Source organism: Neovison vison, chromosome 7 (genome assembly GCF_020171115.1).
Source record: "Neovison vison isolate M4711 chromosome 7, ASM_NN_V1, whole genome shotgun sequence".
Lineage (NCBI taxonomy): Eukaryota > Metazoa > Chordata > Mammalia > Carnivora > Mustelidae > Neogale > Neogale vison.
In genome coordinates this window covers 18,598,223-18,624,028 of record NC_058097.1, presented here as the reverse complement: position 1 = coordinate 18,624,028, position 25,806 = coordinate 18,598,223, and the positions used below count along the sequence as shown (strand labels likewise).

The 25,806-nt window shown below is 39.8% G+C and overlaps 1 protein-coding gene and 1 pseudogene across 1 annotated transcript in view; one reads left to right on the top strand and one right to left on the bottom strand.

Moving 5' to 3' along the window:
- The window catches only part of NAE1 (NEDD8 activating enzyme E1 subunit 1), a 29,835-nt gene extending 4,029 nt beyond the window's left edge, over window positions 1–25,806 (bottom strand). Inside the window, exons 1-17 of the mRNA XM_044256006.1 lie at window positions 25,699–25,806; window positions 22,449–22,552; window positions 22,300–22,360; window positions 20,417–20,447; window positions 19,417–19,488; window positions 18,606–18,685; window positions 18,065–18,174; window positions 12,715–12,824; window positions 11,167–11,229; window positions 10,706–10,769; window positions 10,126–10,217; window positions 7,810–7,869; window positions 7,588–7,721; window positions 5,060–5,135; window positions 4,711–4,750; window positions 2,046–2,132; window positions 1,224–1,316 (exon numbers count right to left, since the gene is read on the bottom strand). Coding sequence (XP_044111941.1) covers window positions 1,224–1,316; window positions 2,046–2,132; window positions 4,711–4,750; window positions 5,060–5,135; window positions 7,588–7,721; window positions 7,810–7,869; window positions 10,126–10,217; window positions 10,706–10,769; window positions 11,167–11,229; window positions 12,715–12,824; window positions 18,065–18,174; window positions 18,606–18,685; window positions 19,417–19,488; window positions 20,417–20,447; window positions 22,300–22,360; window positions 22,449–22,552; window positions 25,699–25,751 — 1,330 coding nt within the window. The 5' untranslated portion in view covers window positions 25,752–25,806. The remainder of the gene's footprint in view (window positions 1–1,223; window positions 1,317–2,045; window positions 2,133–4,710; window positions 4,751–5,059; window positions 5,136–7,587; window positions 7,722–7,809; window positions 7,870–10,125; window positions 10,218–10,705; window positions 10,770–11,166; window positions 11,230–12,714; window positions 12,825–18,064; window positions 18,175–18,605; window positions 18,686–19,416; window positions 19,489–20,416; window positions 20,448–22,299; window positions 22,361–22,448; window positions 22,553–25,698) is intronic.
- On the top strand, window positions 13,201–17,405 carry LOC122914615 (annotated as a pseudogene).

Genomic DNA, 25,806 nt, shown 5'->3' with positions numbered 1-25,806 from the left:
GTCAAGCCTTCAGAATGATCCCAGCCCCAGGTGTCACACAACAACAAGAGTGCCCCCTCTGCCCAGCAAGAAATGCCTGAGCCCAGCCAATCCACAAATTACAAGATAATAATTTATTGTTTTAAACTACTAAGTTTTGGTATGGTTTGTTATGCAGTAAACCAAAAATACAAGCTATCAAACAATACACGTAAAGTAATACATATTTGGTGTTTATTCCTTTGTTTTCTTCTGGTATACTTGCTCATTAAGACTGTAACTCAGTGGGCATACTACATCAGTTGGGGCAGCAGGTTTTATGATACTCCTAAAATGTGCTGCTATGCAGTAATACGGCACAATTAAAATTATCATCTTAATAAAAATATTCCAGGCAACTGAAGATATTTGAGATTATGCCAATTCTCCAATTAACTACATTTACAGACCTAAAAAATAGATTCTGAGCAAAGAAATCCCTACATCTTCAGAGTTCTGAATTCAAGTCACTGGCATACTTCTTATAGCTTTCCCATTCCACTAAATTAAACTCAGTCTGAGTCTTAGAAGTAAACTATGGAACTTGACAGAAAAACAAGTTTTATTCTAGGGGCACCTGGGAGGCTCAGTCGGTTAAGTGTCTGACTCTTGATTTCAGCTCAGGGTTGTGAGACAGAGCCCTGAGCAGGGTTCTGTGATGAGCATGGAGCCTGCTTAAGATTCTCTCTCTCCCATTCCCTCTGCTCCTTCCCACCAACTCTGCCAAAAAAAGAAAAAGTTTTATTCTATATGCATTCAACCAACATTTCCCTGTAATAGTTAAGAACCAACATTATTCATGGGGCACCTGAGTGGCTCAGTTGTTAGGTGTCTGCTTTTGTCTCATGATCCCAGCGTCCTAAGACTGAGCCCTGCATTGGGCTCCCTGCTTGGTGGGAAGCCTGCCTCTCCCTCTTCCATTCCCCTTGTTTATGTTCCCTCTCTTGCTATGTTTCTCTCTGTCAAATAAATTTCTAAAATCTTAAAAAAAAAAACAACAAACCATTATTTGCAAATACTTACACTTAAAAAACAAATGGTATTTTCTCACTGACCTGAAGTAGGTATAAACTGCTTACAGTGTAAAATTCAAGCACCACTACTATAAACACCCCAAGAACACCCAAGAAACTTTAAGATTTAATTCAATTTAACTATTTATTCAAGACTTTATTGCATATGACAATAAGATTAAATAGTCTTACCTGGATATCGACCATGTTGTTTATGAAATCTATCAACAGCCCGTAACATTAAATATAATACTATCTCATTATCTGGATTGTCCATGCTGGAAACTGAAAGGGAAAAACAATTCATATAACTTGGGTAATTCATTACATAAAAACAATGTAGAACTGAATTTACTACATACTCAAACTTCAGGATACAAAGCAATTCTATCACAAAATTTAAATATTTTGTGACAATAAAATACAAAATGATAAATAATAGTAAAATAAAGGGAGAGGGAGATATTTTAAAACCAAACCCTATGTTCTTAAGGACTATCAGCTACTCACATAATCCTTATTAATGTAGTAATGTTCTGACTTTAGCTCTTCTTCAACTCAGTAGTCTAAATATCATTTCATGTAGGGGCACCTGGGTGGCTCAGTGGGTTAAAGCCTCTGCCTTTGGCTCAGGTCATGATCCCAGGGCGCTGGGATCAAGCCCCGCATCAGGCTCTCTGCTCAGCAGGGAGCCTGCTTCCTCCTCTCTCTCTCTCTCTCTCTCTCTCTCTGCCTGCCTCTCTACCTACTTGTGATCTCTGTCAAATAAATAATAAATAAAATCTTTAAAATAAATAAATAAGATTTCATGTATATACTAAGTTTTTATTTTGCAGTTATGACTATTTGGAAGTATGACTACTTCTTGGTTTATAGAATAAAATTTACAGTACAATATTTACATTATCCTGTCAATTATCATATACTCACTACTATTAAAATATAAAATATTTATTTATATCTCTAAATTTAATTAAAATTAATAACCTAGCATCAAAAGGTTATTATACTTACTTATTTCCTCTTTGTTAATTGTATCCAAGCCATATTCTTCAGCTAAGGATCGACATCTTACCACTCGAAGAAATGCAGAATTGGTGCCTGAAAACAAGAAAGACATTATGGAAGAAAACAGTTAAGACGTGAATATTCCAAATCACAAGTCACTCTAAGAACAGGGAATTCTGTGTATACTCTTTACAGACATGGAAATCCAAAGAAATACCTCTTTGACTCAAATGGTTAGCAGAGAGGCACTAGAGCACAAATCAACTGAAATTCATATCCCTGGCAGTACAACCAGCTCAGCACTGAGTAAGAAGGTGATGGCAAATCTCTGAGCTTGCTTTCATTTGTAAAATGGGGATATTACACCTTTGAAAGCTGTTCTGTGGATCAAATGTGCAAGTGTAGCAAGTGCATACCTAGCACAATGCCTGATAAGACTCAATGAATAGTTGTTTTTCTCATTATTAAGGATAAGTAGTCCTAATGGAGAGCATTATATATATTGTACACTTAAATATGTAAAACTTTATTTTTTTAATAAATTTTTTAAAGATTTTATTTGTTTATTTGACAGAGAGAGAGATGACAAGTAGGCAGAGAGACAGGCGGGGGTGGGGGGGGGAAGCAGGCTCCCTGCTGTGCGGGGCTCAATGCTAGGACCCCGAGATCATGACCTGAGCTGAAGGCAGAGGCTTTAACCTACTGAGCCACCCAGGCGCCCCTGTAAAACTTGCTTTAAAAAAACCTTTGTATTATGGAAATTTTCAAACGTACCCCAAAGTAAAGAGAACAGAATTAACTGTCAAGTACTGAACATCCAGCTTCTAATTTTGTATCATATAAGCTAGTAGAGCAAACACAAATGCAGAAACAAGGTGCAAGATTGGTAGTGAAACAAAACATTAAAACTAAGCCTCAAAAAAAAAAAAAAAAAAAAAAAACTAAGCCTCAACAAGCACAATGGAAGAGTCATTAAAGGAAAAACATGGATAAATATATTTTAAGGCTGGGGAACATACAAAATAAAGACTTTTGCAGAAGCTAAGAGCAATAGCTACAGGGAAAAATTCTTAGCACATAAAACAAATTTTATTATTCTTAAACTTACTCTTAGTTTTTTCTTTTCTTTCTTTCTTTTTTTTTTTTTTAAGATTTTATTTATTTATTTGAGAGAGAAAGAGAGAGAGCACAGACAGAGAAGAAGAAAGCACAGAGGGAGAAGCAGACTCCCCACTGAGCAGGGAGCCCAACAGACTCAGGGGGGCCTGATCCCAGGACCCCAGAACCCTGGGATCAGGACATGGGCCAAAGGCTGATGCTTAACCAACTGAGCCACTCAGGTGTCCCTCTTAAACTAATTTTTTTTTAAAGATTTTATTTATTTATTTGACAGACAGAGATCACAAGTAGGCAGAGAAGCGGGCAGAGAGAGAGGAAGAAGCAGGCTCCCCGCGGAGCAGAGAGCCCGATGTAGGGCTCAATCCCAGGACCCTGGGATTATGACCTGAGCCGAAGGCAGAGGCTTTAACCCACTGAGCCACCCAGGTGCCCCTTAAACTAATTCTTAAATAAAAGAAAATGCTTTGGGCCTCTTGAGGAGTTTTCAAGATCCTAGGAACTGACCCACTCTAAAACTGGATGGCAAAATTCTTTTTTTTTTTTTAAAGATTTTATTTATTTATTTGACAGACAGAGATCACAAGCAGGCAGATAGGCAGGCAGAGAGAGGGAGAGGAGGAAGCAGGCTCCCTGCAGAGCAGAGAGCCCGATGCAGGACTCGATCCCAGAACCCTGAGATCATGACCTGAGCCGAAGGCAGCGGCTTAACCCACTGAGCCACCCAGGCGCCCCCTGGATGGCAAAATTCTTAATTCATCAGTCATTTAACACAAACCAAAGTATTTGGTTGTTTTTTTTTTTTTTTAAGATTTTATTTATTTGACAGAGATCACAAGTAGGCAGAGAGGCAGGCAGAAAGGGGGAAACAGGCTCCCTGCCAAGCAGAGAGCCCAATGCGGGCTCGATCCCAGGACCCTGAGATCACGACCTGAGCTGAAGGCAGAGGCCCAACGCAATGAGCCACCCAGGCACCCCAAATCAAAGTTGAAACAGTACTATCAATGCACATGTCACTCAAGACTTCACGTCCAAAGTCCTCAGATAAAACTTTCCCAATTTATTTAAAAGTAATAAGCTGGGACGCCTGGGTGGCGCAGTTGGTTGGACGACTGCCTCCAGCTCAGGGCGTGATCCTGGAGTCCCGGGATCGAGTCCCACATCAGGCTCCCAGCTCCATGGGGAGTCTGCTTCGCTCTCTGACCTTCTCCTCGCTCATGCTCTCTCTCACTGTCTCTCTCTCTCAAATAAATAAATAAAATCTTTAAAAAAAAATAAAATAAAATAAAAGTAATAAGCTGAAAATAATTTCGTATTAATGACAATTTTCAATTGACCTTTCTGTCTTTTCAGCACTACCATAGACAGATGTGCTCTATCTGTGACCCACTCTTAAAACACACTCTCCTTTTATTATATGATGAGGCAAAAAAACACCAACTCTTAGTAATTCTTATCACCACTTGAGACCACGGAAAATTTTTCATTTCAGCCATTTAAAATTCCTGAAAACATTTTAATCAAGCAAATAAGGAAATTAATTCAAGGGACTTACAGAGTAATTTTAATTCTTTCTCTGAAATGGACTCTGGTGCCTGTAAAGAGAGAAACGCAGGTTTTGCTCCAGTATAAAAGAGGAGATAAACACAGACTGCAGCACAAAGCCAATCACTGGGAGAGGAAAGGCTTTCCCCAAGCGCTGCAAAGAGTTCTGTAAAAACTTCTTGTTTCCTTAGTCAAGGCCTTTCTCATTAGGCAGGTAAGTGAGTGATCCCTCTAAAGAGGCCTAGAACCAGTGCCACACCCTCTATGTCTAAACCTTTTTGGCTCCCAGAGTTATGCAGTCAGGCCAAATGGAGCTGTACTGTCCACAAAGGCACAATGTGCTCAGCTCAGAAGCTTACCTGGCCGATAGACTGCAACAGTTTGGCAACATGATTACCCACGGCAGCAGCATCTTTCTTTGCTTTTTCACGGTAACTGGAAAAAAACAAACATCTGTCTTAATAAAAGTTAGCAAAATTTAAATATCACCATGAAGCAAATTTCTTTCCTTTTCATGAAAAAATACTGGTTTGGTAAGACACAAAATGTGAAAATGCCATGGAAATGCTACCAGCAGCAGCTGTTAGTGGCTGGGAATCTCCCCAGTGTTGGTGATGGACTTCTGGAATCTGATAATGCCCGAGCTCCCTCTATAGTAACAGCAACTTAAAAACTACCCTCCTAGAAGGATCTATGAGTCATGCTTCTGGGAGGACCTGACTACATATGTTACTGAAGAACATGATGTATCTCCTTGAAGTTAAATCCAAGGAAAGTTAAATACTTCAAAACCGTCTATCTACAGGGGCGTCTGGGTGGCTCAGTTGGTTAAGCCTCTGCCTGCGGCTCAGGTCGTGATCCCGGGGTCTCAGGATCAAGCCCCATGTGGGGCTCCCTGCTCAGTGGGGAACCTGCTTCTCCCTTTCTCTCTGCCTACTGCTCCCGATTGTGCTTTCTCTGTCAAATAAATAAATAAAATCTTTAAAAAGAAAAAACTATTTACAAATTCATGTAAAACCTTTAAGTCTATTTATACTTTCGTTCTCTAAAGATATCTGTGTGAAGCTGACTACCTTCAATGTGAGGTCATACTTCAGTCTATCCTCAACTGACTTTTCCCAAGTTTTAAATAGTTGAAATCTTAGGCTAGGCGAACAAAGATGTGTTAGACAGTGGCTGAGGTGAAAAGTGCAATAGAGAACAGAGATCTTCTGTGTGACATCCTTTGGTCCTTGGGGAACTCAAGCCAGCGGCCCTGAATTCATCAGCAACATGCCTAAACTACATAAGGGTAATATCCACTGAGACCTATACGTAGGACAGTCTATCTGGGTTCAAACTAGTGATACCTAGAGAGTTGGTGTTCATCTACAGTAACAAACTCTTTAAATTATGAAACATTACGATAAAAAATTCATCAAACTAAGACTTCAAGTTTTAAGTTACAGATAAAAGTTCCTATAGGGCCACAGTTAAGAGTGTAGAACTGGGCAGCATCTGACTCTTGGTTTCAGCTCAGGTCATGATATCAGGGTCATGGGATTGAGCCCTGCGTTGAGCCCTACCTCCGCCTCTGCAGTGGGGAGTATGTTCCAGGTTCTCTCTCTCCCTCACCCTCTGCCCCTACCCTCCTCATTCACTCTCTCTCCCTAAAAATAATAATCTTAAAAAAAAAAAAGAGTATAGAGCTGGGTTTCATGGATTCAAATCCTGGTTCTGCTGCTTCCCAGCTATCTGACTCTGAATAAATTATATTTTCTATGTTTCAGTTATAGAAAATTAGTTATATTAGTTATAGAAAATTAGAAAATATAGAAAATTATATTTTCTATGTTTCTTCCCAGCTATCTGACTCTGAATAAATTATATTTTCTATATTTCAGTTTCCTCACCTATAAAACTGGGACAATAATAGTATCTCTGGGGCTGCTGTAAACATTAAATTAGTTAATATACAGAGCAGTTCATAGCAAAGAGTTAAATGCTCAAATATCAGGTTTTGTTGTTTTTTTGGTTTTTTTTAAAGACTTTTTTTTTAAGGTTTTATTTATTTACTTGACAGAGGGAGAGAGAGATCACAAGTAGGCAGAGAGGCAGGCAGAGAGAGAGGGAGAAGCAGGGTCCCTGCTGAGCAGAGAGTCCGATGCAGGGCTCGATCCCAGGACCCTGAGATTATGACCTGAGCCGAAGGCAGAGGCCTTAACCCACTGAGCCACCCAGGCGCCCCTTTTTAAAACATTTTATTTATTTATTTGACACAGATAGAGAGATTACAAGTAGGCAGAGAGGCAGGCAGAGAGAGAGGGGGAAGCAGGCTCCGTGCTGAAAAGAGAATCCAATGCGGGGCTCGATCCCAAGACCCTGAGATCATGACTGGAGCTGAAGGCAGAGGCTTAACCCACTGAGTCACCCAGGCGCCCCAAGTATCAGGTTTTTATCATGAAATATGAAAGAAAAAATCTGTCCCCTATTCAGTAGATGGGAACTCTCTGTACTTTCTGCTCAATTTTGCTATAAAATACCTAAAACTATTTTTTAGCTTATTTTTAAAGAAACTATTACAAAGGTGCACTTGATTTTTTTTTAAGAGATTTTATCTATTTATATAACAGAAAGAGACACAGTGAGAGAGGAAACACAAGCAGGGGGAGCAGGAGAGGGACAAACAGGCTCCCCGCTGAGCAGGGAGCCCTACGTGGGGCTCAATCCCAGGACCCTGGGATCATGACCTGAGCTGAAGGCAGATGCTTAATGACTGAGCTACCCAGGTGTCCACTGCATTTGATTTCTGATAGAGTGATAAAATATATTCATCTGTACTATAAACAGGTTAATTTTTCAGAAACATAGTTTGAAACAGTGAACATAGTCTGAAAACATGACTTACACATTCTGCAGCTTTATATATTTGCTTGAATCTGCAATCATATCAGGAATTGTGCCTCGAACAGGTAAATTTCCCTGACCCTCTTTGGCCACAAATTCCTTTAAGGCACGAGCTAAAATCCAAAATGATGGAGTCTAAAAGAATGAGAAAAAAAATCAGTATTAAATGGCATCAGAAATTGACCCAAAGATTAAGATGGCACTATTTACTTTTGGTTGTTACCTGTTTGGTGATATTTATGCAGTGATCATCATTAAATATATCTTCAATACTGCTTGGGATCTAAAGAAGAAACACAAAAGATTTACTTATACTAAGAATGTGGCCATCTGTATTTCCATTATTTCCTAAACAAGTTCTCTGAATTCCTACCTTGTAATCAGATACGAACTTCTGATGGGCTTAGATAATTTCATAAGGATTTTATTTATTTGAGAGAGAAAGAGAGAGAGAATGCACGCACACAAGCGGTGGGGAGAGGTAGGAGAAGGAGAAGCAGACCCCCTGCTGAGCAGGGAGCCCGCACTTGGAGCTCACTCCCAGGACTCTGGGATCATGACCTGAGCTGAAGGTAGATGCTTTATTGACTGACCCACCCAGCCGCCCTGTACTTAGACTTTAATTGAGAATCAGTACCAGAGAACTGATGAGGAAACAGAGAATGGAATGAAGTCCCCTCCTGCCCACTGGTGTCAGCACTAAAGACTGACCTGTTCTCTTCCATCACACATGGATTACAAAAGGAGCCAAAGTAAATCTTTGATATAGTTACATCTAAGGACATAACAAAGATTTCAGATATTTGTAATTCAGAACGTCTGAGTCAGACATTCAGATTTGTATTCCTTCATGTGTTTTCAGCTTGTGAAAAACTTGAAACCCTTATACCCTAAATCAGTAACTACTGGAAGAGACAACAACTCTGGTAAAAACTACATAGTTTAAGTACTTTTAATGCTGGCAAAATCATCATACATTAGTAACAACTATTGAAATTGTAGGTTTTGATTCTATAGCTTTGTGGAAAAAAAAAATTTCTTACCAGTAACCTCTTAACTGGTTTCTCTGTTTCTGTTCCCAGTCCCCTGCAATCTATTTTCCTCACAAGAACCAGAATGATATTTTAGAAACATAAATCAGGTCACTCCACTCCCTGCTCAAAACGCTTCTATGGACCCCTTCTGATCCTAGGCGTCCTCACCCTCATCATGCTCTACCCCTCTGCTCTGCTTGAATTTTGTTCATAACATCTACTTCATTTGTCTGTTTGCTTAGTTCACTATACAGAACCTAACTATGGGAACCCTGGGTTTTTTTTTTTAATTGGGGTAAATTTTACATTTAGTGAAATGAATCTTAAATGTACAGTTCGATGCATGTCCTTTTAACCATCACCTCAATTAAGACATAGAAAATTATCATCACACCAGAAAACTGATAAAGCACACACTTATTTTTTTTTAAGATTTTATTTATTTGACAGAGAGATAGAGAGAGAGCACAAGTAGGCAGAATGGCAGGCAGAGGGAGAGGAAGAAGCAGGCTCTCTGCTAAGCAGGGAGCCCAATGCAGGGCTTGATCCCAGGACCCTGTGATCATGACCTGAGCCGAAGGCAGCTGCTTAACCGACTGAGCCACCTAGGCGCCCCTAAAGCACACACTTTTAATTACTCAGCCATACTACCTCATTGTTTCCAAAAAGCTTGTAATGAAGTGCTTTCCTAATGTGAAAGACAGCATTTTTTTGCCATATTAAAATTATAAGAAAATTCTTAACTTACCAGTTGTGTTATTCCAAATTTCCCAAAAACCTCACTGGCAAGACCTTAACAACAAAACAAAGGCCATCTAAATGGAGTTATCCTCCGATAATGTCTTACAATGTCATTAAGAACGTCTTCCATTATATCCAAGTAACTATTGTCAAAAACAAATGCAGAGTAAGATTTAACTTTTAGGCAACACAATTTTGGACCAGCAAAATATCAACCTCATTATATATTTCCTACACCCAAACTGTTACTATTCACAAATCATGTACTTCAAATAATGTATATAAATCATTGTATCACTATTATATCCTGAAGCACAGATATCCATTTCAACAAGGACAGTATGGTTTTACTAAAACACGATTCAATCCGTGTTATAGACACTAATTTCTAACAACTTTACAATTTAGGAAATATTAATTTAAATCTAAAGTCAGGGCACCTGGTAGCTGAGACAGTTAAGCACCTGACTTGTGATTTCAGCTTAGGTCATAACCTCAGGGTCATAGGATGAAGCCTGGCAGCAGGTTCTGCACTCAGCTGGGAGTCTGCATGGGATTCTCTCCCTCTCTCTCTGCCCCGCCAAATCATGCACACATGCACGTATGTTCTCTCTGGCGCCCCTTCTCTAAAGTAAATAAATACATCTTTGAAAAAAAAAAAAAGGAAAGAAAGAAAGAAAGAAAAAAATTTAAAATCAACTATTTCATGTGAGGACTTCAGAAAACACCTTTCTTGTATGAATTCTTCAGAAACACTTTAATACCTGAGTTGTATTTAGTGCTGTGTTCACATTTTTAATAGCTTCTTCAAAATTCTCTTCATCTTCTGGAGCCCCGTTTTCATTCTTCAGAATTCCTAGTAAAACAGAAACTGGTTAGCAAAAAATAGCCCTTTCCTTCTCACCCCTATGCTCTTCCTAGCATTATGGAAATAACTTCATCAGATCTTAAAAGGGAGGATTGGATACTGAAACTTAGGAATAAACAGGTTTATCATTAGTCATTTTTTTATTAATATATTAGTAGCTATCTTTTTGAGCTTTTACTCTGTATCAGACACTATTAAATGTACTTTACATTTTATGGTATGAATGAATCCTCACAACAACCCATAAGGTAGGTATGAGCAGCCCCCAGTTCCTCATTTACTGATGAGGAAACTATCATTAGTCCTTTAAAAAAAACTGTATGATGAGTGGCTCCTAAACCTCCCCTGAGAAAAAATAAAATACAAGCTCATGATGACATCGTCTGATAAAGCTCCTGACAAAAATCCAACAAACAGCTTCAAGCAATTTGCTTTTCAAACTTTATACAACATTCAATTACATCCCATCATATTACCTTGTCTAATCAAATCTCTGAAGTCTTCTTTCTCTTTATACGTTTTAGGTATTCGTCCATTTGTCTAAATTGGTTAGAAATTTTTAAATTCTAGTTATAAAAAAATCAAAAGATGGAAATCTAGAGTCCAAAGATTCCCCCATTTTCCCCTCCATGCTGAGATTTCATCAGCAAATACCTCAGTGAAATCAGAGGTTGACTTGAAAGAAAACACAAAACTGGGCCATTTCTCTACATTCATTCCCCACGGCCAGTTTCAGAATGACATTTATTGGTATTTCATTTTGTTAATAAAAGTATCAGTCTCAAAAGAGGAAATGCCAGATTTAAACAGAAAAGCACCCACCTCCCCTGTAACCACATAAAGAAAAGAATTAATCTCCCACTTTCCTCCACTGAAATCCTTTCAACTGAAAGTAGAGTCACACATGGAATATGTGTTTTTTAAAAAAAGGACGTACTTCACTATACCACTGTGCTAAATATTTAGCTACGATCACAATCCATGGAGTATGGCTATGGTCCTAAAAACAAAAGAAAAATCAAAGAAAATGTCAGTATTAGCTAACATTAATTGTTTACCTTTATTTTTCATCACATCATCTCATTTTTAACAAATCCAACACTAATTATGATCATCTCCCAGTATATGTAGTATGGTGAACGGAGAGAAATGAACTGAGTTAATGAAAATTGCTTTATAAACTTTTTCTAGAAGTAATATCCAATTTAATCCTAACATGGCAGGTTTGTACTATGACTGTCCCTATTTTACCATCAAGAAAAGTGTCTCAGAGACTGCCACCCAAAGAGAAAGCACAAATCTCTTGACTTCAGATATCAATCGTAGACTGAGAAAACTGTCTTCTAGTCAAAAACCTGTATTTTTTTTTAAAGATTTTATTTATTTATTTGACAGAGAGAGATGACAAGCAGGCAGAGAGGCAGGCAGAGAGAGAGGAGGAAGCAGGCTCCCTGCTGAGGCTCGTTTCAGGGCTCGATCCCAGGACCCTGAGATCATGACCTGAGCCAAAGGCTGCAGCTTAACCCACTGAGCCATCCGGGTGCCCCAAAAACCTGTATTTTAATAAATACATGGGTAGGAAAAAAAAAAAAAACCCACATACTCCTTAAGTTACATAATCTATTATAAATATCATTATTTCTATAATGAAATATGGAGTTGCCTGGTAACTCTTCAAACACTAAAAATAACTTTCAAGAGGAATTAACTTCGGGGCACCTGGGTGGCTCAGTGGGTTAAAGCCTCTGCCTTCCGCTCAGGTCATGATCCCAGGGTCCTGGGATGAAGCCCTGCGTTGGGCTCTCTGCTCGGCAGGGAGCCTCCTTCCTCCTCTTTCTCTCTGCCTGCCTCTCTCCCTACTTGTGATCTCTGTCAAATAAATAAATAAAATCTTAAAAAAAAAAAAGAGAGAGGAATTAATTTCAATAAACACCAAACCCCAATTCACACTTTTTAAGAAGTATATCTAATTGTTTACAAAGGGGTCATGAAGAGGGCTGCTGGGATATGTTTATGTCCAATTCGCTGACCTGGGTGTTGATTACACTGATATGTTCAGTTAACGAACTTCTCTTCAATAAAAGAACTTTTCAGGGGGACCTGGGTGGCTCAGTGGGTTAAGGCGCTGCCTCCAGCTCGGGTCATGATCTCAGGCTCCTGGGATCGAGTCCTGCATTGGGCTCTCAGCTCAGCAGGGAGCCTGCTTCCCTCTCCCTCTCTCTCTGCCTGCTTCTCTGCCTACTTGTGATATCTCCGTCAAATAAATAAATAAAATCCTTAAAAATAAATAAGTAAATAAAAGAACTTTTCAAATTTTGCTGGAAAACAAATTCACTTCAAACAAATTAAGTGCAATGTTGTTACTATGTAATCTGGATGACGAGAATATGGATATTTATAGTATTTTCTCGTTGTGGTATAATTCAAAATCTAGAGGTTAAAAAAAAATCTTTTAATCTATCTGTAAATGGAAGGTCATACATACCTTTTTTTCCATATGATCCAAATCATAAGACTGAAAATGTTCTCTCAGTTCAGGAAATGGCTTATCTAGTCGTAGATCCTCTAATGCATTATCTGGATGAGATTCTATTACTGTGAAACAAGTAATACCCCCCAAAAAAGACTTCTTTAGTGATACTTCTAGAATACACTACATTATAGGGGCTTAAGAAATCTGTAATTTTGGGGGCGCCTGGGTGGCTCAGTGGGTTAAAGCCTCTGCCTTCGGCTCAGGTCATGATCCCAGGGTTCTGGGATCGAGCCCCGCATCGGGCTCTCTGCTCGGCAGGGAACCTGCTTTCTCCCCGCTCTCTCTCTGCCTGCCTCTCTGCCTACTTGTGATTTCTCTCTGTCAAATAAATAAAATCTTAAAAAAAAAAAAAAAAGAAATCTGTAATTTTTGAGAGTGGGATATCCGGCTTGCAAGCAAGCAGCTTCATTTTGTGCATGACAAAAGAGTGATTTAAAATTGGATGATGTTGAGAGGGGCAAGACGATTTTTTGTTCAAAAAAAGTGCCCAGTGCCATACTGTGGAAAAGGGAGGCAAGCACAAGATTGGGCCAAATCTCCATGGTTTATTTGGTTGAAAGGTCAGGCCTCTGGATTTTCTTACACAGATGCCAATAAGAACAAAGGCAACGCCTGGGGAGAGGCGACACTGAAGGGGTATTTGGAGAATCCCGGAAGTACATCCATGGAACTAAAATGATCTCCGTGACATCAAGAGGAGGAAGGGCAGACTTGATAGCTTATCTGAAAAAGCTACTAAGGAGAAATAGCTGGCCATGCTCATTTATTACAAAACAAAAATGTCTCGAGACTTTTTTTTATGTGTGCCATATTTATTTATTTATTATTATTATTTTTTAAAGATTTTATTTATTTATCAGAGAGAGAGAGGGGGAGAGAGCGAGCACAGGCAGACAGAATGGCAGGCAGAGGCAGAGGGAGAAGCAGGCTCCCCGCCGAGCAAGGAGCCCCATGTGGGACTCGATCCCAGGATGCTGGGATCATGAACTGAGCTGAAGGCAGCTGCTTAACCAACTGAGCCACCCAGGCGTCCCTGTGTGCCATATTTAAATTGATCTCATACACCAGAATTCAAATCATGAATGGCTGACAGAATATTTCTTTCGAACAGTTCTGATTTAAATAAGATTGGCTCACGGTTAAATGAATATGATCAGCTTTTTGAACTTTGATAGTAATTCTGGTTCAGCAAGTGCTGTCACTATTTTCCCCTTCTAAAAATATGATAGGAATTGATTAGTTATGTTCAGCTTTTCATAGAGACGGTAAATGCTATCTCTAAACTTATAGGAGATTTTTTAAAATTTAGATTTATCTAACTGATTATATTAATATATTTAAATCCTGAGGAAATCCCTTCACTGTCTCAGAAAAACAAGACTCAGCTATGTTTCAAGTTGTGTTCCTTAGCCTGTTAAAGGCAAGGCTAAAGAAAAACTGACAGTGTCCACTTTATCTTTCTGGTTTTAACTATGCCAATTTAATTAAAATTCCCACAGCGGGTGCCTGGGTGGCTCAGTTGGTTAAGCGGCCGCCTTCGGCTTGGGTCATGATCACAGGATCCTGGGATCGAGGCCCACATCGGGCTCCCTACTCAGCGGAGAGCCTGCTTCTCCCTCTCCCTCTGCTTACTTGTGCTCTCTCTCTGTGTATCAAATAAATAAATAAAATCTTAAAAAAATAAAATAAAATTCCCTGCATCTAAAATGTTCCCTTTTACTTAATGAAAAACATTTGTGTGTTTACATATAATATTAAATAAAGAATATTTAATACTTCTCACATTTTATAGATGGTCTGTAAGGTCAGATGTTTTTAAAATTCAGTGTTTCAAGATATAGCAGCAGACTTGGCTTGCGGATTCTTTACTAAGTCAGACTAAGTTATAATTCAGGATTGTCTTCTAAGCAGCTATTCAAAGACACAACTGTGGGAGTGCCCGGGTGGCTCAGTGGGTTAAGCTTCTGCCTTCAGCTCAGGTCATGATCTCAGGGTCCTGGGATCAAGCCCCGCATCTCTGCTCAGCAGGGAACCTGCTTCCCCTCTCTCTTTCTGCCTGTCTCTCTGCCTACTTGTGATCTCTGTCTGTCAAATAAATATATAAATCTTAAAAAAACCAAAAAAACAAAAAACAAAGACACAACTGTGGAACTACCATATATGTATGATTGGTAATGGTGCTTTTGCCAACTCATCAGAAGGGTTAAAATTGAGGAGACAGATCATCAACACAAGTTTGTAAATTATGTGATAAGGCTTAATATAATTAAAAACAAAATCACAGGGGTGCCTGGGTGGCTCAGTTAGTTAGACATCTGCCTTCAGCTCAAGTCATGATTCCAGGGTGCTGGGATCAAGTCCCACATCAGGCTCTTTGCTCAGTGGTGAGTCTGCTTCCCCGTTTCCCTCTGTGATCTCTCTCACTTTCACTCTCTCTCAAATAAATAAGTAAAACCTTTTTAATTTAAATTTAACTTAAAAAAATTAAAATTAAAAAAATTAAAAATTAAACATTACAGATCATGAAACAAAGAAATTTATAATTTTTTAAAAAGATTTTATTTATTTATTTGACAGAGTGAGATCACAAGTAGGCAGAGAGGGAGAAGGAGAAGCAGGCTCCCCACTGAGCAGAAAGTCCAATGTGGGGCTCGATCCCAGGACCCTGAGACCATTACCTGAGCCGAAGGCAGAAGCCCAACCCACTGAGCCACCCAGGTGCCCCAGAAATCTATAATTTCTAAATGGGCATAGGGCTTACAGGTTTTTTTCTGTTTCCTTTCTTTTTTTAACCCAAGGAACTGATTTTAATTTTTTAATTTTTATAAGTAAGCTTCACACCCTATGTGGGGGCTCAAACTCGTAACCCCAAGGTCGAGTCAAGTGCTCCACCAACTGAGCCCTCCACGCACCCCTTTTCTGTTGAGATAAATTTATATATACATATACATTCACATTTTTCCAAATGCATAAATCATAAGTAGACTATAATTTTAATAAGAAAGACTCAAAATTCCTTTAGTTTAATTTTCTTGCTATTATAATTTTAAAAGATCAAAATTGATAAAATATGTGTTCAGATAATACTTAACAACAGTATATTTCCCCTCCTGTGGTCTCTAGTAGACATCATCACCATCTACCTAGACCTCTTCCCTAGGAACCTGATGGTTGTCCCAGCCTTCCTTCTTTTTTTTTTTAAGATTTTATTTTTAAATAATCTCTGCACCCAAAGTGGGGCTCAAACTTACAACCTCAAGACCAAGAGCTGCATGCTCTTCTGACTGAGCCAGCTGGATGCCCCTATCCTTGATTTCTTTCTTCTTTGGCCCAACATCAGTTATGCCATATGTCCTAATATCACAGTCTCCATATGGGGGAAGAACAGGAATGTGTAATTTCACTGACCATTTAGAACTAGGCCAAGTTTTGTCACTTGCAAACTGTGTGACTTTAGGCAAATAACTTAATCTCTCTGTGCCTCAGCATCCTGATCTGCAAAAAGGAGATATAATAGTACCTACATTATAAGGATTTTGTAAAGATTATATGAAATAATCTACATTAAGGCAGGCACACAGCCAGCAACATTAACCCTCATTATTTTCTACCCCCTCTTCCCTATCCTTGTAACATCAGCCTTAGGTCAGGGGGTTGGTCTGTCTCTCTCACCTAGCTACAATACTGGAAATTTCCTAACAACAACCCTTTCCTCCAATCTTTGCCCCTTCAAATCCATTCATTCTCTACCCCACTTCAGGGTACACATTTGAAATAAAATTTTCACCTGTCACTCTCTCACTTACAAGTCTTAAAAGGCCTACTAGCACCTGCCAACAGTTTATCCCCACAAGCCACCCCCTAACTGCCCAAGCAGATACTACTCCCCAGTGACACTACCAACACCAAGGGCTATCACTACACTAGCAGAGTACCTGGCTCAGAGCCATGCAGGAATACTGAATGAAAACTGGATGATGATTTAAGATTAAAAATTTGTAAGTAGAGGCATGCCTGGGTGGCACAGCAAGTTAAGCGTCTGGTTCTTGGTTTTGGCTCTGGTCATGACCTCGGGGTCATGAGATTGAGCCTCTAGTCAGGCTCTCACTTAGGGCTGAGTCTGGTTGAGATTCTCTCTCCCACTCACCTCTCTCTCTCTCAAATAAATAAATAATGGGGCATCTGGATGGCTTAGTGGGTAAAGCCTCTGCCTTCAACTCGGGTCCTGATCCCAGGATTCTGGGATTGAGACCCACATCAGGGTCTCTGCTCAGCAGGGAGCCTGCTTCCCCCTCTCTCTCTGCATGCCTCTCTGCCTATCTGTCAAATAAATAAAATCTTTAAAAAGGGAATAAATAAAATCTTTTTAAAAAAAATTTGTAAGTAAAGGTCTAACATCAATCTTGAGCTAATGCAAGCCTGCCTATGTACGACTCCGGTCTCCTGTAATACTGTTTACTTAGAGCAGTAGTCAGGTAAATGCCTTGTTTATTGTGTAGAACTGTACCTGAACTGTACCTAAGGCCTCTATGAGAATGTAATGAAAGATTGGGAGAGAAAGGTAGTATGACGTCTATGTGTCACTGTGACCCATATACCTTGACTCTCACCTGTAGCAGCTCTACATGCCCTATGTGGGTTAGGGGGCAAAAAAAGCTACGGACTTACTTTGCTGGTGGGCCTCCTAATAAAATAAAGAAGCTGTACCTGTTGTATCTCCTGCTCTGTATCCTTCTATAATGCTAAGTAAAGGAAATATTAATGACTATTGATTCTGAACCTGTAACCAGAGTTGTACTGTTAAAATTTATTTTGCAATTTTTTAAAAAGAGTTTATTTATTTATTTAACAGAGGGAGCACGAGCAGGGGGAGCAGCAGAGGGAAAGGGAGAAGCAGGCTCTCTGCGAGCAGGGAGCCTAATGTGGGGCTCGATCCCAGAATCCTGGGATCAGGACCTGAGCCGAAGGCAGACACTTAACCATCTTGGGCCACCCAGGTGCCCTACTCTGTAATTTAAAACTGACTTCCTATGGGGCTGGTGGCTCAGTCAGTTAAGTGTCTGCCTTTGGCTCAGGTCATGATCCCCAGATCCTAGGACACATTGCAGAAGCAGAGAGCCTGCTTCTCCCTCTCCCTCTGCTGCTCCCCCTGCTTATGCTCTCTCTCTCTCTCGTCTCTCTCTGTTGAATAAATAAATTTTAAAAAATACTAATAAAATAAAATTGACTTTCTCAAATGCCAGGTTTCTAAAAATGTAGCTAAAGCAATCAATGACAAGCCCTATATGTGCAACAGAATTACCTGGATGTTCTTTTATAATGATCCTCATATAACCAACTAGTCCATAAGTCCTACAGATCAAAAGAGGTATTTGTGAATTCCAGAGGACATCTGCTAAACGTAATAATGTACTGTAAAGGAAAGCACAATAAATAAAAACATAAGCAAATGGATACAGGCCAAACAGGAAAATACCCTAAAATAAACTAAGTAATAAATGCAAATACATATCTGTTACATTTACACAAGCAAGACATGGATACACTGAAAAACAAGCAATTCCACAAGACTGCAGTCTCACAGAAAGTTTATCTTTTGGACTACAGGGACATGAAAGCCTTCTCTTTTGTATTAGGGAGAATATTATTGAAAGACACTTCTTTAACAAAGAGGAAATTATTTATAAAACACTTATCTACACCCCCAAGCACACTGTATAATTAATGAATTAATTTAAAATTTTTTTAAATAAAGAATTTTAAGAACTACAGTCTTTGCAGAGAAAACAAAACTATGCAAATCTAGTAGGAGACCAAAATAAAAATGAAACATAAAAATTTACCTTTCAGGAAGCTGAGTTGCAACCACAATGGTAAACCTACAGAAAAATGAAGGATCATTGTCTAGAAGGTTTTCTGGACTCTAAATAGGACACAGAAAAAAAATTGAAAAATTTTATAATCATATTAAACATGGCAGAAACAGTTAAGCTATTTTAGAACAAATGAGGCAACATGTTAGACTCCAATGATAAAGTAATTCAACTCTCAACTGAACATGAAGATACAAAGATTCAAAATTCTAAATACTGGGGTGCCTCGCTGGCTCAGTCAGTGTAACAGGAGACTCTTGATCTCAGGGTCATGAGATTGAGCCCCATGCTGGATGTAGAGACTACCAAAATAAATAAACTCAAAATTCTAAATTCTTAGGGCTTTGAATTATTAAAAAATTACATTTCTACACAGAAATAATAATGTGTAGGGGTGCCTGGGTGGCTCAGTGGGTTAAAGCCTCTGCCTTTGGCTCAGGTCATGATCTCAGGTGCTTGGATCCGGTTCTCTGCTCAGCAGGGAGCTCACTTCCCCCTCTCTCTCTGCCTGCCTCTCTGCCTACTCAGGATCACTGTCAAATAAATAAATAAAATCTTTAAAAAAAAAAAGAAAAATAATAATGCATATACTTATGATCTATTGCCCTCAAAACAAAGATCAAACTTCTTTAAACTGACTTTATAACTATTCTGTGGGAAAGCAAGGAAAAATTTTTTAAACCCCTGATTTGTATTTATATCCAATAATCCTACATGGGGACTACACCTCTGTCCCTCCTCCATCTAGTCAGACTTAATAAGCTTTTGGACATATACTTACCTCTTCCACAAAACTCCCAGAGACATCGTTATTTAATTCTTGTAAGAATTCCATGGCAGCTTGAGCTCGGTTCTTTAAAAAAAAAAAAAAAAAGCATTTGACTTGAATTAGAAAAAATCTGGTTAAAATATAACCCCTCAACTTACAGATCAAGCAAACATATTATAAAATTACCCAAATTTCATTCATAGATATGACAATTCTGCTCTTCATGGTATTTAAACTAAGGCTCAACCACAATATTATTTTAAATATTACTTAAACGACTGTATTATTTGTACCCAACATTCCTGAGTACGCAAATGACCAGACAACCTTGGGTAGCAGGTAGAGATATTCTGGACCAAGTTTAGACTCACTACAACATCCCACATTTATAATCCTATATAAGACAGGTCAAAGAAATAATCATTTCTGTTCAGAACATTGTATTAAGTTGACTATTAAGGCTTCATAAGAAGATTAATATGGAATGTACAAAAACAAAAGATATGCTGCTAAGTCTTAGAAATTTTGTAAACCAGAATATTCCATCCTCTAAACATTTACACTTTATGTTAATCCCAAGTTGTAGCTTTAATACAGAATATAGCATAAAAACAAAGATAGTACTTTTAAGTTCTTAAACTACTAAGCATATAAAGATTTGCAAGATTTTTAAAAAAAAAGCTAATTTTGGGGCGCCTGGGTGGCTCAGTCGGCTAAAGTTTCTGCCTTCGGTCAGGTCATGATCTCAGGCTCCTGAGATCAAGCCCCCACATCGGGCTCTCTGCTCAGCAGGGAGCCTGTTTCTCCCTCTCTCTCTGCCTGCCTCTCTGCCTACTTGTGACCTCTGCCTGTAATAAATAAATAAAATCTTTAAAAGAAAAAAGCTAATTTAACTTTCTTCTCAGAGAAATGATAAGCTCTTTCAAAGTCAAAACTTTTCAAGCAATCAAAATATACTGGCACGATTAGATACTCAAACACAACTATATTCTGTAAGAAACAGATGGTTTACCTTGCCGATGCTGCTTCTTTGAAGGAAAAAGCTAGAACAGAATTTAAAAAATTAAGGGCTTCTTTGACTACAAAGGGAAGGTTATTTGTAACTCCAAGTATATTTCATTCATAATAGAACACTAACTATATTTTGATTCTAGATTTTAACAGTCTTCCTGGAGGAAGATAACAGGATGAAACTTGTAATCAAAGACCAGGCTAATAAATCAATATTCCCAAAGTATATGCCACGGAGTATAAATTTTATAAGATGCTCTGAGAGAATAAAAGTTCCCTGGCTTTAGTGCTCGCTTCGGCAGCACATATACTAAAAGTTCCCTGGCTTTACAAAGTTTGGCAAACACCACATGTTATAATTCCCCCTTAGAAATTAATAATAAATATAACACATGATATTAAGGTCTTATAGTAGAGAAATGTTTAACTTCATTTGGCCCATTTCCCAAGCTCATTTGACCATGAAACCCATTTGCCTAATTAGAAGCTATTAACATTCCCTAGAGCCAGTATTCCACAGACCATACTCGGGATGTGCTATATTGAACTGCTTGCTTTTGCAGGTTAACTTTAAAACAGACTTATTCAGGTTTCTTCCCACACATACCCTTGTCATGTCTCAAGGCCCAGATCTCAGACTGGGTATCATTTTGTAGCATAAAATCAGCTCCATAAGAAAAAGAAACTTTATTCTCATCACACACTGCCCTAACCAACCAAGTAAGCAAAGATAACAGGACTTTTTCTTTAAAGATACCAATAAAAGGATGCTGTTGCAGAAACACTACCACCCAAAGAAAAGATATCAGAGTTCAATATGAACTAATTCTGACTTTTCTTGTATGTACTCACTGTTGTCATATACTAAAAAATAAGAGAGATTCCAGCCTCCGAGTCCTGAAAAGAGCCTGAAATCCAAATCTTGCAATGCTTTGGAAGTCTATATTATGATCATCTTTAAAAAATAATATGCAGGGCGCCTGGGTGGCTCAGTGGGTTAAGCCGCTGCCTTTGGCTCAGGTCATGATCTCAGGGTCCTGGGATCGAGTCCCGCATCGGGCTCTCTGCTCAGCAGGGAGCCTGCTTCCTCCTCTCTCTCTCTCTGCCTGCCTCTCTGCCTACTTGTGATCTCTCTCTGCCAAATAAATAAATAAAATCTTTAAAAATAATAATAATAATATGCAGACCATCTTTAAAACAGCACTTTTACAGGTGCCTGGGTGGCTCTGGGGGTTAAAGCCTCTGCCTTCAGCTCAGGTCATGATCCCATGTCCTGGGATCGAGCCCCACATCGGGCTCTCTGCTCAGCAGGGAGCCTGCTTCCCCTCCTCTCTCTGCCTGCCTCTCTGCCTACTTGTGATCTCTCTCTGTGACAAATAAATAAAAAAAACTTAAAAAAAAAAAAAAACCCACAGCATTTTTACAGAGACAGTGGAGTATACAGAGAGATATATATGGACTAAGCTCAGAAGAAACACAAATCAAAGGTAATTTTTTTATTCTTATAATCCAAAAATATAATTTTTTTCAGTAACACAATAATTTCAAATTATGTACTAACTCCTAGGGATCAATGCAAGGACTTAGGAATTATCTAGATTTCACAAATCAAGGAATAAGGATTACTCCTTTGCACTAATAACAACAATGAAGACAGTAACGGCAGGTACCTTTTATTAACGGTCTATCTGCCGGACATTATGCTAGCACTTTACCTATATTGACTTACTTCATCTTCACCATAATCCTAAACACAGGGATTATTTCCACCTGAGAGTCAAGTCACCTTCACTGAGGAAGTGAAGTTGGGATTTAGGCCTTAGTCTCCTGTGGCAGTGCACTGCCCTTCCTAACACACATGTGTTTGAAAAGAACAGAACATACTTATTTCCTGCATCTTCTCCGCTGACCTGATTTCCATCAATAACTGTAAATGAACCAATACCTAGAAGACAAAACAGAGTCAGTCAAGAACACATAGCTTCTAATTCAAAACCGTATAGAGTAAATTGACTACCACAAAACTACATTACCTGGTAGTACCAAGTTTTTAAGAATTTCAGTTCCTGTGGCTGTTGCATTTATTAGGCAAACATGCGCAGATTCTAAAGCCTCTTGCCCATGATCACCCCACAACCTACAAAACAAGATAAAAATTCAACATTTCTAAAACTTCCACACAAATACAACTTTCTTATTTGGACGGTGATCTTAGACCTTCAGAGTGTTCTTGGACAGAATGACTGATGTGATCACCATAGCAAACATGTGAGACAGGAAGAGCAGAGGTGTTATGGGGATTATACAGCTGAGTAACCTAAGACTCAGCATGATGCCTTGCATGATTAGAAGGGGGTCAAATCAGTACTAAAAACTTGGGTCTTCCAGCTCCTTGTCCATTACTCTCTTCTTCTTTTTTTTTTTTTTTAAAGATTTTATTTATTTATTTGACAGAGATTACAAGCAGGCAGAGAGGCAGGCAGAGAGAGGGGAGGAAGCAGGCTCCCCGCTGAGCAGAGAGCCCAATGCCGATGCCAGGCTCCATTCAGGACTCTGAGATCATGACCTGAGCCGAAGGCAGCAGCTTAACCCACTGAGCCACCCAGGCGCCCCTCCATTACTCTTTTCAAGATAACTTACAGTACAGATATATTAGATACACTAACATTAAATAACTGCGTTAGACTTAAAACCTATTCCTCTATTTCATTTCTCCTTAAATTACATAGAGCCAGTATATTTAAGATCTTGACGTAGAACTTATCACTGTGACATCTCCAAGAGTGAGAAAGCTTTACCAAGAAAACCGAATTACCATCATCTGAAAAGCCTCACAGTGACTTCCACAGGAGTGCTTTAAAATACAGCACCCAATGTTATTTTAATATCATGATTAATAAATGTATACATTATCAAACACAAAGATATAATAAAGATTAGAAATATATGTTACATATATTCGCACTGGCATATCATTAACAGGGCAAGGTGCATGATCACACATGTATCATGGCATCTGGCCCAGCCTGGTTACCTTCACCCAGAAAGCCTATTATTCTTCCTTGTCAGTATGGGAAGTCTGAAAATCACCAGAAAAATGCCACAGTCTGGAGGACTGACAGGCTTTACCGTGCTTTCCCTGTCACCTAATCTAAAATAGATGCCCTGTTATTGTTCAGCCAGTATGTCCTCCAGAGCATTTCACAACGGTAACTACTTCATTTGGTTTTTTTATTCGAGGAACATCCATCTCTCCATTCCACTCTAAACTCCATGAGGGCCCACATAACTCCCTGCGTGGGCCACTGGAGCCCCAAATGCCTGGCACACTGCCTTGTCCAGAGTAAGTGATCAGTGAACAGCTGTCAAGTGAATGGAGGAATAACCTAGAAGAACCAAACAGATGGGAACATCTGTTTTTTTTCTATGAAAGTAGGGCACACAGAAGACACTGACAGTTTTGGTTGATGGATGCTTGGGTACTCAGATATTGAGCCTAGAGAGAATATTGGTGCATGCCTAGGTTACATGTTTCAAGAAAGAGGCCAGACAAGAAATCAATCCTCGTTGCTCCCTTGCTGGCTTAACTCTGGAGAGCACGGCCTGGCTGACTGCTGCCTGGCTGTACCACTTTACTTCTAGCTGCCTCCCTATGACACTCCAAAACCGATAACCAATTCTCACCATGAAAAGTAAAATTTGGGGGACGCCTGGGTGGCTCAGTTGGTTGGACGAATGCCTTTGGCTCAGGTCATGATCCTGAAGTCTCGGGATAGAGTCCCGCATGGGGCTCCCAGCTCCACAGGGAGTCTGCTTCTCTCTCTGACCTTCTCCTCACGCAGCTCTCTCTGTCTTTCTCTCAAATAAATAAATAAAATCTTTAAAAAAAAAAAAAAAAAAAGAAGAAAAGAAAAGTAAAATTTGGTCCTTAACTGGATGGGACTCAGCAAAAATTCTCTTTTGTCCAGTTACTAAGTAAGCTAAAATATCTTCTCAACTCTGTCTTGTATGGTTATATCTGAATTCAAAACACAAGCAATGCTAAGGATTTACAAAAGAACACAAGCTGGTTACAAGGGGTCTGTCACCTTGCTTCCTTTCCCAGAAGCTTGGGAGGAGAGTGCTGTGACTGAGAACAGGCTCTGAAAGAGCCACAAGGGCCTATGTTTACATCAGGGCTCAAACACATGGGACACTCTGGACAAGTTATCTAAGTTTCTCCAAGAAACTCCAAAAACCAAGAGAATGTCTGCCTTCAATGCTGCTCTCAAAATTAAGTGCCTAAAGCCCCTAACACAGAACTAGGCTGTAGGTGTATATGGGAGTTCCAGGGGACATATAGGGACATACTATAATTTCTCCCAGTTTGGTTGGGGGGGGAGCTTGAAAAAGGATGGGGCCAAGCATTTGTGTTACTTCCACTGTCTTAACACATAGTAGATGCTCAATAAATAAGGAATGGGGAGTGTAAGGAGAAATGGCAAGGGAGAGGAATTAGCAAAGGACTGTCTGATGGCTTAGACCTGCAGTGTCCACTAAGGTAGCCATCAACCACATTTGGCTACTGAGCTCCAAAAATGAGGCCCGCTAGTGGGAACTGGGACGTGCCTACAAGTATGTAAAATAGGAGATTTCGAAGACGGTATGAAAAAAAGAGATAAAAAATCCCTAATAAATTTATTTTATTCTATTTTTAAAATTTTTATATTAAGTGTTAAAATGTTTATATTAAGTGTTAATATTTTGGATATACTGGGTTAAAGAAACTGTATTAAAATTAATTTCACCTGTTTCTTTTTTCTTTTTAAGGTAGCTACTAGAGAATGTGTAATTACATATGCGGCTCACACTCAGGACTGGCATTATATTCCTATTGGACAGCGCTGGCTCAGGACAATCCCTAACACTCGGCGCTGCTCTGCGCGACCGGGATGGGGTACACCCGATCCCCCGATTCTGCTAAATGAGGAGTGAGCGCACAGCGAGGCGGGGCCGGCTGCCGCCCCGGTCACCCGGCCGTCGCTGGGACCGCGAACCTCGAACTGCACACCGCGTGGCGGGTGGGCGCACCCCTCGGAGAAGGGGAGTTCCAACCCTCAAGGGACACCCGAGGGCCCCAGGCCGGGGAGCCCCGAGAGTCGGCTCCCCAAGCCCAAGATTGCCCGGCCCGGCCCTGCGGGAGGCCTGGAAGAGGCCCGACCGCGCCGCCCGCTCGCTTAGGCCCGGCCGGGACGCAGAGGAGCCCGCTGGCCGGCCCGCCCGACTCGGTGAGCCCCGGCTCACCTCAGCTGCCGGTCGTACTTCTGCTCCTTGAGCAGCTTCCCCGGTTGCGCCATGGCCGCACCCGCTGCGCGAACAGCCGAGCCCCTGCAGAGTACCGCCACCACCTCC